This window comes from Echiichthys vipera, assembly GCF_963691815.1.
Source record: "Echiichthys vipera genome assembly, chromosome: 9".
NCBI classification, from domain to species: Eukaryota; Metazoa; Chordata; class Actinopteri; order Perciformes; family Trachinidae; genus Echiichthys; species Echiichthys vipera.
Genome location: NC_139834.1, coordinates 17,475,688 through 17,490,561, shown reverse-complemented (window position 1 = coordinate 17,490,561; position 14,874 = coordinate 17,475,688). Strand labels below are relative to the sequence as shown.

General features: G+C 41.4%; 1 protein-coding gene across 1 annotated transcript; it reads left to right on the top strand.

Moving 5' to 3' along the window:
• Positions 1 to 697: 697 nt before the first annotated feature.
• On the top strand, positions 698 to 5,814 carry ikzf4 (IKAROS family zinc finger 4; the record flags this gene model as incomplete). The annotated part of the gene is made up of 8 exons (XM_083919932.1): positions 698 to 727; positions 2,537 to 2,609; positions 2,698 to 2,805; positions 2,917 to 3,210; positions 3,327 to 3,494; positions 4,272 to 4,424; positions 4,579 to 4,710; positions 4,994 to 5,814. The coding sequence occupies 8 exons, from the start codon at positions 698 to 700 to the stop codon at positions 5,812 to 5,814; spliced, it is 1,779 nt and encodes a 592-aa protein (XP_083776058.1).
• Positions 5,815 to 14,874: the final 9,060 nt, after the last annotated feature.

Genomic DNA, 14,874 nt, shown 5'->3' with positions numbered 1-14,874 from the left:
CTGCTCTTCATTACTCACTGACTGGGCCTGGGCACAGTGAGACTCTTGATCCCATTGATTTTCAGTCATTGTTATCTATAAATCAAGAGCATGCACAGAGGCTTTTCACGTCTGTCTGATTGGTTACTTGGAAAAGTTGGTCTTAAACAGCAGTTTTGCTGCCACCTGGTGGTGCAACAGTTGCAATAGCACCATCAACTATTTCATCACAATTTTACTTGTGCGTTTAATGTGTGCTTGCTCGCTATTAAAGGCTATATTAACACCACCAAGTGCATGTCTTTTAATCTCACAGCATGCTCATACTAAAAATCATTTATTAAAGGATGATATCATGTAGCCTGATAAAAGGTAGGCAGAAGGCAGTCTCCAAACAGAGAGAGATTGTAAAATAACCCGCCTACTCCAGTGTCAAGCGTTTCCGGAGGAGGCTTTTATCATAAACAGCGTATAGATTTTGAATAAATAATTGTATTAAATAGAACAGGCCTGCTAGCCATCTTGTAGCCAGTATTTCTCCAAACATATTTTCATAGGCTTGCACAGCAGCCTATAATCGCTGTCTGTCGAGCCTATGAGTTATTCGTATGGCATATCACATTTTTGCCACCTGTTCCCGGAGCCGACATGCATCGATGCATTCGACAATCACTGAATCAAGAGCTCTGTTGTACAATTATTCGGTCTGTATCCCAGCATGGGCCCGGAAGTTGTTTGGGATTCCCAGGTAAAAAAAAAAAAAAAAAATCCCGGAGATGCTGTCGTCGCCTGGGAAAACAAACAGCTATCCAGACAATTAAAAAGGAAAACACAGATCGGTCGCCAGGTAAGGAGGAGGCTTGTGGACATCACCACGGCGCTTGGTAAGACCATCCATCGGTTTTTATGTGGAAGTACGGCATGTTTTTGACTAGTTGGTAGGGTGAATGCCATTTGTCGTGTGGTCGGGTGCCATAGCAACGGCTCATGAGAAACATTGCATAGCCCTGGCCGGTTTGACGTGCTCGATGTTGGATGACAGTTGCGTTCATGCGAACAATTTGGACTGTGGCAACTCCTGCAACAAATTGCCGTTGTGTCTCGCCGCTGTCTCGACGTCCATGAGATGATTGGTGTCATAACGGACCACATCCACCGAGCAGCTAAAATAAGTATAGCCACACATACATGGATAACTAAGCACGCTTAGTTGAGGTAGTAAATATAACGCAATATGTTAAATTGCACAGTCGCATAGAAAAGGTTGTCATGAAAAGGGTCGGCCCTGGTGCGCGTCCCCCCTTTTTTTTTTTTTTTTTTGTAATCGCCGTGCCCTGGTGTGACTGGCGCGTCTCCCGGCTGCATCAGCGCCTGTTGCTCCCCATGCGCGGCCAATGCCAGGATATTCATTTTCCTTGCGATGTGTTGTCTCCGCCCCCAGCTCCCTCCACAGTCTCTGTCCATTGTTGTTGTCATCCATTTGAGCATAAGGTGCAGCACTGTACATCTCGGTATTTTTGTGTCTGTGTGTCATTTTTCAACATCATATTAACTCTATGGAAATCTTGTAACTCAGCCTCGCCAGTTTTGGCAAATTGCTTTCTGCATTCCTCTTTGCACTTGTTATCTGTGTTTCTGTGTTGCTGTGGAGTAGCAACAGTGCACCAATTAAATAAAACCTTCCTATGCTTTATTATTCGCCTATTACACACACAATCGGGGTGGACAATATAACTGGAACAATTAATAAAAGATACAGCATTTACATACAACCTATAAACCTACTCTCAACCAAATTTAATATTATATACATTTATGTGTATTTTCTGTATGTATATATATATATAGTATATACACATATATTATATACACATGCGTATATACGTGTGTGTATGTATTATACAAATATTACATTTTGTTGAGATTAAGTTTATAGGTTATATGTATTTGCCATATTTTTTTGTTAATTGTTCCTGTTACTTTGTCCTCTCTGTATACATGTAATAGGCAAATTATACATCGTAGGAGGGTTTGTTGTATTGGTGCTGTTATATGTTATAGATACACACACACACACCAATAAAGTTTGATTTTTATATTTTAACATTGATATATGTTGAGATTACATAAATAGTGTAGTGTAATTGCTATTTGTGCCATTTTGTCCACCCCTAGTAGTTTTAACTCCTCCTCCTACACTCTTGGCCATTAGTTTTCTATAAATATGGAACTTCTTATTGGACTATTCATTTGTTGGCCACAGTGCAGAAGAATCTACATGATACAAGAATTTCAGCGTAAAACCAAAGTTTACAAAATAGTTTATTACAGTAAACTTATTATTAGACACGTGGAACTGAAAACATAAACATATCTGTTTCCTAGCCTTATTCTTGTATCAACACACAACTGGTAAGTGTATTTTGTACGGTTAACATCAAAAGTGTTGTATACTATTTTCATGTAAACATGATTTGGAAAATTGTATCTACTCAAAAATGATCGAGAATGGGAAAAAGTAACATTGACAATCTGTTTTTGAATTATATTTCTGTAGGCATCTGGTGAGAGAATGAATGCTGATGACTGCAATGGAGGCTCATGTGCACAAGGTAACTTTATATGTAAAAGTGAACTTCTATATATTTGTGTAATCTTCAGACTAATAACTACTACTTAATACTTTAATAACATGAGCATACTGTATTTGTGTTTCAGGTAATGGAGGAGAGTCATCAACGGAACAGGATTTTTATGTAGGGTTGCATGGCCCCTCAGTGAGATCTCCAAACAGTCAGCAGTCCTCACCACATCGCTCCCTTAGTGGTCAGTTTTTATTCCTTTATTTCATTGTGACCACATGGTCTATATAGACCGCCTAATTTTAATAAAATGTATCAAAGTAAATGTGTTTTCCCTCACCTTCTCCCTTCACAGCAAACTCCATCAAGGTTGAGCTGTGTAGCGATGATGAGTCACGAGGTGCTCCACAGCAAGAGAACAGCGAGGCTGTGAGGGACGATAGCAGGAGGGATGAGAAAGGGGGAGAAGGCGGCACAGAGTACGCTGGGGCAGGGAGAGACGGAGGGAGCGCTTACAATGAGATGGCCAGTCCAAACGCTGCCTCACCAGGACCTATCCGGCTTCCCAATGGGAAGCTCCAGTGTGAGGTGTGCGGGATGATCTGCATCGGACCCAATGTGCTGATGGTGCACAAGCGTAGCCACACAGGTGAGAACAAGCCAGCAAGGCAGTGACAAGTATTTTTTATGGACAACAGATTACCCTAAATGGCATTAACTAACGGCAGTACTTCAAAGGATTTTTCTCTGTCCATGTGATGATAGGTGAGAGGCCGTTCCAGTGTAACCAGTGTGGAGCTTCCTTCACCCAGAAGGGGAACTTGTTGCGCCACATCAAGTTGCATTCGGGAGAGAAACCTTTCAAATGCCCCGTTTGCAACTACGCTTGTCGCCGAAGAGATGCTCTGGCCGGACATCTACGCACACACACAGGTAAATCAGTGAGATTCAAGTGCAATACCACAGTACCTTACACATCAAACATGTGCCACAAAGAATTTTTTTTTCAAAAATGTACCTAATCAGTTATTGAACCTGATGGATGCAGTTGTTCCATTACACTATTCCTCATACTGATGAGATACAATGTGTATAATAACGTTAAGCTGTAGAAGTGGGGATTCATTAGAATGGTCCCCTTCTGTGAAGCTCAGAGGAAATAGGTATTCTTCACCAGAATTTACTGTAAAAACACATGACAAAATATGACATTTAAGTTTGTGAAAACAGGAAATCCTGCTGGCGCTGTCTATTTGTGAACACACATTAAACAGGTGTTGACACAAAACCCTGGTGTAGAGTAGGTCTAGCTGGATCTCCACGGGTCTCAGAGGTTCATTTTCGAAGAAAAGAATCTTGCAAACTGGATTTCAGCGAATTCACGTCAGTCTTTCCGATAGGCTTATTAAGAGGAAACGTTGCGGTGAAGGGTTGGGCGTTTTTCTGTCGTCATTGCCGGGCAATATAGAACAATTTCAGGAATTACCAATCAATGGGGAAATCCATCCTCTCAAACCGAGCCAATAGTACGTGGTTCTAAATAAGAAATCCCCTTTTATGAACATATTAATAAACAACATCACTATAGGAGGTTACACAAAAGTGTCACAGCTAAATACTTTATCAAGATTAACCATCGTCTTGGGTGACAATTTGGCCATCTGTCTATCTCGGAAGAAATCAATTCAATATTTTTTCTCTGAACTGCAGCTTCTTCTCCAACGGTGGGAAAACCTTTCAAGTGCAGCTACTGTAGTCGCAGCTACAAACAACAGAGCACAATGGAGGAACATCTAGAGCGCTGCCATAGTTATCTGACAAGTCTGGACCACCAGACAGCAGTCAGCGCACAGATGGCAGAGGGTAACATATCACACAAACATGACACTCACTTTTATGGAGGAACACCTTGCAAGTTTCTACATGATTGTACATGCAAATAACCTGAATAGAGCAATTTGAATATATTAGCACCAGTAAATAAGTATATTGATGACCATGGGCTTTCTGTTTGCAGGTGAAGAGACGGTGAATATGGAGACACTTACCAAACCTGGGCTTCAGCTATCCAATGAAAAAATCCAGTCAGTGGATAGACTGGCTATTAGCATCACAAAACGCAAGAGGTCAACACCACAGAAGTTTTTGGGTGAGTTCATTTTAATGAGACAATCCAGGTCATTAATATTTAGAGAAAGTGTAGAAATATTTGTATAACCTATTACACATGCACATTCTATTTTTTAATTTCAACTATATCTTAATAATGATATATCTTGAAAGTTTGGCTATATATTGAAAGTATAGCTTGAAAGTACAGATATAATAAGAACATGATCTTTGTCAAACATCGTCAGCTGTTATGCAGAGCAAAGTCAGCCAAATGTCAACTTTCTGTTACCACTTTGAAGACACGCATATCCTTTTCATAGGTGAAAAGCACATGCGCCTTGATCTACCTGAAGCACCTTACGAATTGTCCTCTAGCTCTGAGAAGGACGGGGACATCATGAACTCTAAGCCCGCTGGGGACTCCGCTAGGTTAGCTGGTCCACATCTCCAAGGCAGCAGGGGGAAAGGGGAGAACCATGAGCCGCCTGCACTGTCTCAGCTCCATCATACTTTCCTGTCGGAGATACGCACAGTTATGGGCTCCATCAACAGCAACGTGACTCCTCAGGGCCCCCGAGCCCATGGGGGAAGTGGGCCGGCAGCAGTGTCTCTTGGCCTGGCTGGGCGGGAGGCAGGGGAAGGCCGTGATGACCAACGCTCGGCCCACAGCTACACCACCTCGCCCAACGGCTGCCCCGACTCCACGGACACAGAGAGCACAGCAGAAGAGCAGAGCACAAGGGCTACAGTCCCGACAAGTACCTCCAACAACCACCACCTCCACTACCAAACCCCAGCACTGCCCCGCAGCCATCCCACTTCCAGCCCCAGGCAGACCAAAGACTTGGACCCAGTGTGGGAGAGAGCGTGTCCTGTGCCCCCCACCATTGCAAAGAGGAGCCTCGCCTCATCCCTTTCTTCCGTGGAGACTGTGCAGGTGTTAGACAGGGATGGGCGGCCTGTGCGCTCCTTCCACTGCCGCCACTGTCGCATCCTCTTCCTGGACCATGTCATGTTCACCATCCACATGGGTTGCCACGGCTTCCGCCAGCCCTTTGAGTGCAACATCTGCGGCCACCACAGCCAGGACCGCTACGAGTTCTCGTCTCACATCAGTCGCGGAGAGCATCAGGTGGGCTGAAGATGGGATAGTGTTCCGATGAGGACAGGTTACTGCTGCTCTCTAAAGTTGTAGGCTCCCGTTTGTTCTGCACCAGATCAGTTGCTTTAAATCCCCAGTGTAAGGAGAAGGATATGCGGTTTTATCGTGAGAATATTTATTAAACTAAAGCAGACGTGAGTGAAAATTCACCACACCATTTGAAGTTTAGTGGAGGCAAATTACATTCTATGATTAATTGCACTCCCTTATCAAATCATCTGGCAAAACTACTGGTTTTGCTTTAAAAGTGCCTTCTTTAGAGATTTCCTCTTAAATAATAATAATTTAAAAAAAAAAACTGGAGAAGAACTGGTGCTCAAAATCTTGACTAGCCATCTTTTGCTAAGTGATTTAGTTAGCACTTTTCAGAGGTTGTGTGCACAGGCAGTTAAGGAAAGCATGGCATGTACATTTTAAGATTTCTATTTGGTATGCTCAGTATGCACTAAGAGCTTTGTTTTTGTAGTTGAAGAGGGTAATTTGTGTCGTGTGTCAGGTAAGCTTAATATGCACTGAGAGCTTTGTGCCTCTGGGTTTGAGGGGAGCTTTTGTCACAGACAAAGCACAGAAATGGATTGCCTTAACTCCTACAGTAGTACGCTGCTGTAGGAATACATTGTTTACAGCATGTGTGAAGTCACCTCAGAAGAGCGAATATTTGCAGCTGCACAGTGAGACTGTCAGGACAAAGCGAAACCATGAGGGGATTGAACTTGAAAACATCCAGGGCCTTCGGGGGCTCAGATGTAAAATAGATTTTTGGATTTTAAAGTGAGCCTTAGAATACTGGTGCAGATCAGACCACGAGCCATGTAGTGTACAGTAAGAGCCTGACTGAGATGGCCCAGAGTGCTATACCTAGACAGGATTGCACTTTTACGTTCCTAGCTTATATATGAACATCTTTGCTGAAGCACTTGATGGCTTTACAGATTTCTTTTTTCTGTGATTGTTCTACTGCACTGATAAATCGCATAATAATCACAATAATTGATCATCTAATTTGCAACACCAGTGTACTTTTAAACGAAGCCGGCCTTCTACAAAAATCCCACAGCGTCGCACGGGTTCTGTGGTCTACGCTCAAGTGCTGCAATGTGTGACTGAGAATTAAATATCAGTTCAACTACAACGATTCTTTTGTGGTTTTACATTCAGCAATCGAGGCTGAGATTTAAAAAAAAAATTGCATTATGTAAGTGAATTAACCAATGAATTATTTGGAAATGAATCGACAAATCAGTTTGGATCTGTTAAGTTTTCACTTGTGATTATCTATTTAGTGTTGTTTGTTTCAGCCTTGGTGTATTTAATCAGCTATATTCCAAATCTTATCCAGCATATTCCTCAAGTCCATGAAATGTTACCTCCTGCTTCTTTATAGCACCCAAATACCTTATTGCTACAGTATGGTGAGTTATCTGATAATGTTAATATTGGGAACATGAATGAGACCAAACTCAGTATTCTTACTTGTTATTGTGGGTTTGCTGCTTCATAGTTTAACTTAATTTCCTTCGATCGCAGGCAAAAATATACTTGAAACTGTTAAAAAAATTATTTAAACATGCACTTGGTTTGTTGAGTAGAGAAATGTGTGTGAATGGAATATAGCATGTGTGCTTGTCATTTTCTGCTTTTCCCTGAATTGTGAATTCATTTCTTTTTGAAACGTAAAGTAATTTCAAGAAGTGAAAATGAGGCATGGGTTTTTGTCTCCTTGTGTGAATTTTTTCAATGTTCTACAATATCTTGTGAATATTTTAACATGACAAAACACTTTACCTCAAAGTTAAAGATGTACAACTGCCTCATTATTTCAACAAGTCATGTTGCTTTCAAAGATGTTCTTTCAGTTACAAAAGCGTGCCCCTGGATATCCTCCAAACTTTTTACTGTCAATAAAGTTGAGTTTATTGTAAAAGTGATTTTCTCTAGTCCGACTATGATGGCATCCACATGTTTATTTTTCACTTGAAATACATTTAGAGTTACTCATTTATTTTCTCTCGGTGTCCTATGTTAAAATATAAAAAACAAGCAAACTAGTTATTTCCGAGATATTGAAGTATTTATTTAAAAATATGACATTTAAATTCCACATCATGCAGGTTTTGCACTGCAGGGACGCACACATAACTCTTGATCTTCCGATACTCCTTTAAATGTGCTTACTACTGAAACATATATGTATATATAATTTAATTATCTTAATTACCACAGCTGGAGCAATTATTCCAGTGTTATTTACTGTGATTTCACAAACATGACATGCATACTTTCAACAGTTTTCTCAGATGCATTATGGGTCTGCCTTGGCTAGTGTATCTAGTTTGGATACTGTTATTGAAGCCACATCATTAATTTTGTCTTGAACTTTTCAACTTTAACTTTTAGTTGATTGTCCTTGTTTTAAACATCTTATATCTTAAATCAATAACTACACATTTTAAAGTAGTTGTCAAACAAAATATTTTATATGGTAAGCCTCAATTTAAAAAGTGAAATCCTACTGTATACACATATATAAAGTGCCACTGTAATACTGTATAATAAAGTAGAGACTGTCCTGCGATGGGATCACACCAGCCGTGGTTTCAAACGGGCCAGGGGCGTAAAGTGGTGGAGCAATGGCCCCTTCCCTACTTTCTAAGCCCCTATTCTGCCGCCCTCCCTCAGATTGCACTAATTTTCGAGATCTGCCTTCATTTTGATCTCAACTACACGCCTCGGTTGTGACGTTAGTGACAAAATAAGGGGGCACACAGACATATAAACAGCTGGCAAAATACTCAAATCCGCCTCTGCGTTAGTTCCTGCTACAGTATGTGTCGTCAGGACTCACTTTGCCATGATGACATGCATACACAGACTTACAAGGTGAAAACAATACCAGCCTTGCTGTCAGGGCTGGTTGATTGATTTAGACTTCAGTGATTTGGTTAAGCAGCGTACTTCTTATGGACACAATGGAAATAGGTTAAGTGTTAACAATAAGGCTAAACTTAGACTGCTTTATATTCACGTGACATTTGTTATGTGTGTTTCAGGTTGGTTTTGACCTTTTGTTCCTCTGCAGTGGAAATTCTTGCTTTAGCTGCTGCTACATACAAATTCCAGGTGGAAAAAGTACAGAAGTAAAGGCACCCCAACAGTACATAACATTCAGAAGTCAAGTAATCACAATATGTCAAAGTCACACACTTTGTCTACACAGAGTATTCTTACTTTGAGAACACACGCTCAGCAAGGTGCAGATGCATCTGACAAAAGGCAGAAATGCATGGTGTACTGAATAAGAATCTTTTGACGTGTTATATAGATCGACTTTTAGAATTTTCTCACACTTTCAAAACCACTTCTCAGTGCAGCTGTAACTAGATTAAAAAAAACAAGAGTATACCACATTACTGTAACACCCCCACCCACTGTTTGGGGTTACCATATTCAGTCTGGCTGCCACTGGCTGCCTTTAAAAACAGTTTACAGTTTTACATACAGTATGAAACAATGCAATGTACACAAGATTGAGCACTTTAATCATTGAAGCCAGTTTGAGAATTTGGCACAACTTGAGAAACGTGCAAACTTGTGGTATGCGCAGCTTTTAAAATTCTGAGGAAATAATCTGCTTGCAATCCCTGTGTGACTACGCTGGGTTTGAGTTGTGAATTTACAGTTATAACGAATTGCCTACCTGTTTTCAACAGGAAGCTTTCAGAAGGCATGCTCCTCTCATTGATTCTCTAATTAGTTTGTTTTTGCATGTTTTACCCAACTTACAACACAACATAGCGTTTGACCTACAGCCAAGAGAGACTTTATTATCATCCATCCTTATACAGTGCAGTAGAGTACATAGAGGAACAACATTGTTTCCCTCATCCACAGTGCAAAACCAAATAAATGAGTATAAAGGTGCAAACAACAGGTACAGAACAAGATACAAGAGAAAGCACAAACATATGATGCAATAACAAATGGCTAGTTTGTTATTAAAAATGATGAAAAATGATTAGGTGAGAGCAATAAACAACAGCAAAAGCACATTTTGTGTCCCTGAGGATATTCATTAAGGTGCAAGTAGTCAGTTGTGGTCAAGGGACGTGTGCGCAGGTATGTGTGTGTGTGTGTGTGTGTGTGTCTTTGTCTGGTTGAGCTTTGGGGCAGTCATTCAGTAGCTCCAGGAGGGATATCACAGGTGCTGCCTTGCACTCAGTGTTGGTTGGTTACTCCTTGTGTTGTTGTGTCTGTGAAGATGTGCTGCTCTTCTTCTTTCTTATTTTTGTAGATTTAATATATTTGTGTTTTTGGCTGCTTGTTGGACAAAAACAAGCACTCTAAAGATAGGAACTCTTGGAGAATCAATTGTGGAAAGAATTGTTAGTTGTAGCCCTAAATTAGAGTCTCAGCACACAAGTAGCTGCTTGAGAGATAGTTCTAAAAAACAACAACCTAGAAACCTTTGATATGTTTTGGAAAAAGTCGGTAAATTTGTAGAAACTGTATGATTTGAAATTAACAGATACACAGTACGTTTACAGTACACAGTTAGGAAGGTTAGGTTTTTAATCGTTTCTAATTAGTTCATCATGAATAGAGATTAATACCATAAATAAAGAGAGCAAACTGCAGCATGTTTCTGTGTCATCCGCTTTGTTGCACTGTGACTGTGCCACATCAGGTGTCCTTGAGGTGAGGTCCACAGCAAACACACGACAGGATTGGATTAACTGTACTCACGCATGGTCTGTCTTCTACTACCACTGAGGTCTGCATAGGCTCACACACGCAGAAACTCAGTCACCCTGGCCTGAGTGATGATGTCCCACACGGTGGCAGCATCCACCATGTTCCTCGTGAACTGCAGCTAATGGTCTTTGGGCACTCAGCGGGCAGAGCGGGTGACTGAACCAACATGATGCCCACCCGCCGTCCATCTTGTCATCACCGTTAACGGTTACATTAACAAATTTGCACTAGGCCCTCAGAGTTGAAAGGAGCCAGTTGAGGTGGTTTGGGCATCTAGTAAGGATGCCCCCTGGGCGCCTCCCTAGGGAGGTGTTCCAGGCACGTCCAGCTGGGAGGAGGCCTCGGGGAAGACCCAGGACCAGGTGGAGAGATTATATCTCCACACTGGCCTGGGAACGCCTCGGGATCCCCCAGTTAGAGCTGGTTAATGTGTCCCGCGAAAGGGAAGTTTGGGGTCCCCTGCTAAAGCTGATTCCCCCGCGACCCGACCCCGGATAAGCGGATGAAGATGAGAATGAGAGTGAGAGTTAAGAACATGTGAGTTAATCTAAACACAGCTGCAAACGGTCGACCTTGAAACCAAACCCTCTCTCGTGTTAAATTGTGTTAGAAGTAACGTAGACTTTATTTACAGTTTGTGTTAGTTCATTTATAAGGTTATTTAGCTACCCAGTAAAGTCCAGTAACGGCCTATTACCCGGGATTTGATGCTTCCGCGAGTTGCTTCAAGGCGCGCAGGTTGCTTACGTTACCGTCACCTGGCAACGCTAGCATAACTGTTGCACTTACCCACAAGTTAATTGTTTCGTTTCGAGGTTTCACGTAACTACTGTTATCAGCTGTGACCAGCGGTTGACATCACTGCATTACCAAATAACGTAGGTCTGTCAGTTACTTTTGTATAACAGATTATGGCTTACGTTTAAGGCAGCCGACGCTAGCTAACCTAAACATTATCCCTGACAGAAATCCTCATTCTGCTAACTCGGGTAACGGGTGGGTGCGTTTGTTGAGTTTGTTTAGTTTTTTTATACAGTCTATGGTTTGAATTTATAAGCCAATTTAAAATGTGTAATTCGACACTTCTTCCACTAGATGGCAGCCTTTAATAATGTCCAAGTGGAGAACTGCTTTCTTGACGGTGATTTGAATGGTTAGTGGTGGTTTAGGGTGAAACGTGTGTTTGTGCCCTCAGTGCTGCTCTAAGGCAACCGATGAGGGATGATGACCTTTGATGTACAGTAGTAAAACCTATGAGCAGGTCGAATATATGTTAAGTTTGTAGTTAGTGTAGATTCTTGCTGCATGTTTCCTCACACACCCCACTTGGATGTTCATTTTTTCATTTTTTTTCCATCCCAATCAGTTACCAATACTTGGGCCGAGCATACCGGCAGATACCTGATACTAATCTGATACCACTGTTGAATGAATGAAGCGTTTACCTTGCCATGTGAGTGAAGGCATCAGGCTTGACATAAACATTTAGCCCTGTTAAAAAATGTAACAAATTCACACAGATATAAAGGTACTTAATATTATTTGTTAACAACTAAAAAAAAGTGTACATTAGCAGCAAAAATAAATAAATAACACTTCCATTTAAAGTCCACTGCAAAAAGACATTTTCAATGTAATATATATATAACCCCTACTGGTGTTGCAAACATAGAATTGAAGTGACTAGATCGCAGATGTAATTGTATTGCTTTGTATGATATTAATAAAAAAAAAAAAGTAATGACTGGATCGGAATGCTGGATCTTCCTCATTCATCCGATATCCAATCCAGCTAATTGGTCAAGATCAGAGCCGATATCCGATGTGGTTATCGGATCGGTGCATCTCTAGTTCATTTCAAGATTCTTTTGATATCTGTTTATTAACCTGAAATGTTTTGATTTTGAAATGGCGTACTACAACTCCCTTGGGTGTGAGGAAAGGTACATTTGCTCATTAGCATTATTGTCCTAAGGTCAAGAAGATTTGGGGTAAAATTCCCAGCAGGGCTGACTGAGGGGTGTGTGTACGTGGGGCACCTTTCCCCAGAACTAACTCATAAGCAGATAGAATAGGTCAAAAGCACTGGTTGAATGTCTCTATTGGGATCACTAATCTCATATAATTATCGCTCCTTCTCCAGAGGGGCATGCCAGATTCTGTACAACCTTGGAGATGAAAACAAAAAAGGAATGGTCTCAAGTCCATTATAAACAAGAGAGTTGTCTCTTAAAGAAATCTCCAGACTCCTGCAATGCAAACACAGGTGAGCACTCGCACACCTGTATACCTGGATTAATGTGCAGAAAAAACACTGTACAAATCACTTGACTTACATCTGCCCCCACACCCTACGTTTATTTGTGAGTCTCCTCATTCATCTGTCTTTTCCAAAAAGTGAATCAAGCTGTAATACAACAAACTTGTTTATATCCCAGAGGATTTTCAAAGGAAATCTTCTGGCTTCAAGATGAATTGTAGCTGGTAGCCTATCAAAATTGGATTAAAGTAAATTAATTATTCTATCAAGCTTACACACCCATTTGTCTTTTAGATGATCCAGATGCAAGAAAAGTTTATGACTAGCAGCCCAGCAAAACAAAGATGTCTCCCAACATGCTTATAGTCAGAGAAGCTGCTCACCGCAGCAGTACCCTGACATATGATATCAATCAATGCGTTTATTGTACCATTTCAATTATACAAAGAATGTATTTATGTTTCATAAGCTATGTGTCAACCAAGGGCACATCAGGTGAACTCAGGGTGCACTTAATCTTTTAGTTGTCTCCTCTGCAAGGCAATGTTAAGGGGTTGCCCTTCGGCATTTGTTGATAGTTGTAGTGTCCCAAATAATGACATTTACAGAGCAATTTTTCTTATTTGACTTTGCACTTTGGATACAGCCCATCTCAACAACATGCATCATTTAATTTAACTAAATTAAACACATTAGTGCATAAAATCACAGCACTTACGGCCCCTGCAGTGTAGAACACCCGGCTCATGTATTGCACTCACACAATATTCATTTAGAGACCAGAAGGAACGTTTTAGGGTGCAAAATGTACTGAAAGGCTGCTGGCACAGTTCGTAGGACAGCTCTCTGGAAGCGATTAGCCCTCAAAGCTTTGGTGAGTATGTTGCAGAGAGACAAGGGCGGGTGGGAGCAGTATTGTGTGTGTGACTGGGACATGGAGAAGGAACTTGTGTGTGTTTTGAGAGAGAGTGAGATTGGGGCGGTTCTGTTATGCAAGTAGTTCTCAGTATGCATGTAGATTGGAAGATGTGTGGCTCCTGTGGTTGGCTGTCCCCTGTGTCACTGCCTTTTAAAAAACAGTTGCCAAGAGAAATGTCTTCTTTACAGGCTTTGGCTGCCAGATGCTGGGGATAATGGAAAGGACTGCAGAAGGAAAGATGGAGAGGTGTGCACAGCCAACCACACAAACATGCAAGTGAGCATACGTGCATATTAGAACACACACACACACGTCTGTACACTTTGTGGACAGGGATCACTTTAATACTTAAATAAGGCGTGAATAATTCATCTTCAAGTCACTGATGTGCCCCGCACACACACAAACACACACAGTGTGACACACAGGGGAAGTATTAAACCTAGTAAGTCATGTCACACTTAAGTGGGCATGCTTACAGATTGCAGAGGTGTCACTTTTTGTGGATGTGTGCAGAGCGCGTTGGAAAGGAATAGTGTGTGTATGTGTGTGTGTGTGTGTGTGTGTGTGTGTGTCTGTGTGTGTGTGTGTCTGTGTGTGTGTGTGTGTGTAGCTGTGAACCAACGCATGGGGCGCCAGTGTGTTAATACGATAGTGTCTGTGAGCGGGATAGCCAGTGACACAGGAATGTGTCATAGTTCCTGCAAGCCACTCAGCTCCTAAACTGCAGCAAATAAACATTCCTCTACTGCTGTGTCAGTGCTGAGCCCTCGCCCACTGTCGTTGTAAAACACAGCTTGTAATTAAAACCAAAAACTGAGCATTCCTCCTTTTGTTTCCAACAGTATTATACTAGATTAGAGATAATGGCCCCCATGCCTTCAGACATTTCTCAGTACTGTTGACTCAAAGATGGCATGTTGTGGTCCAGATGATGTCAATATGGGCCAACTGATAATAAAACCATCAGAATCATCTTTATTGGTTAAGTGCAGATACAGTAATTCTGACCTGCTGCGGTCAGTCATGTTTCACTGTGTAACAAATGATCTCACATCTCAAATGAAATAGTATCATGTCAAAATATCATACATTTTGACAGTTGGAG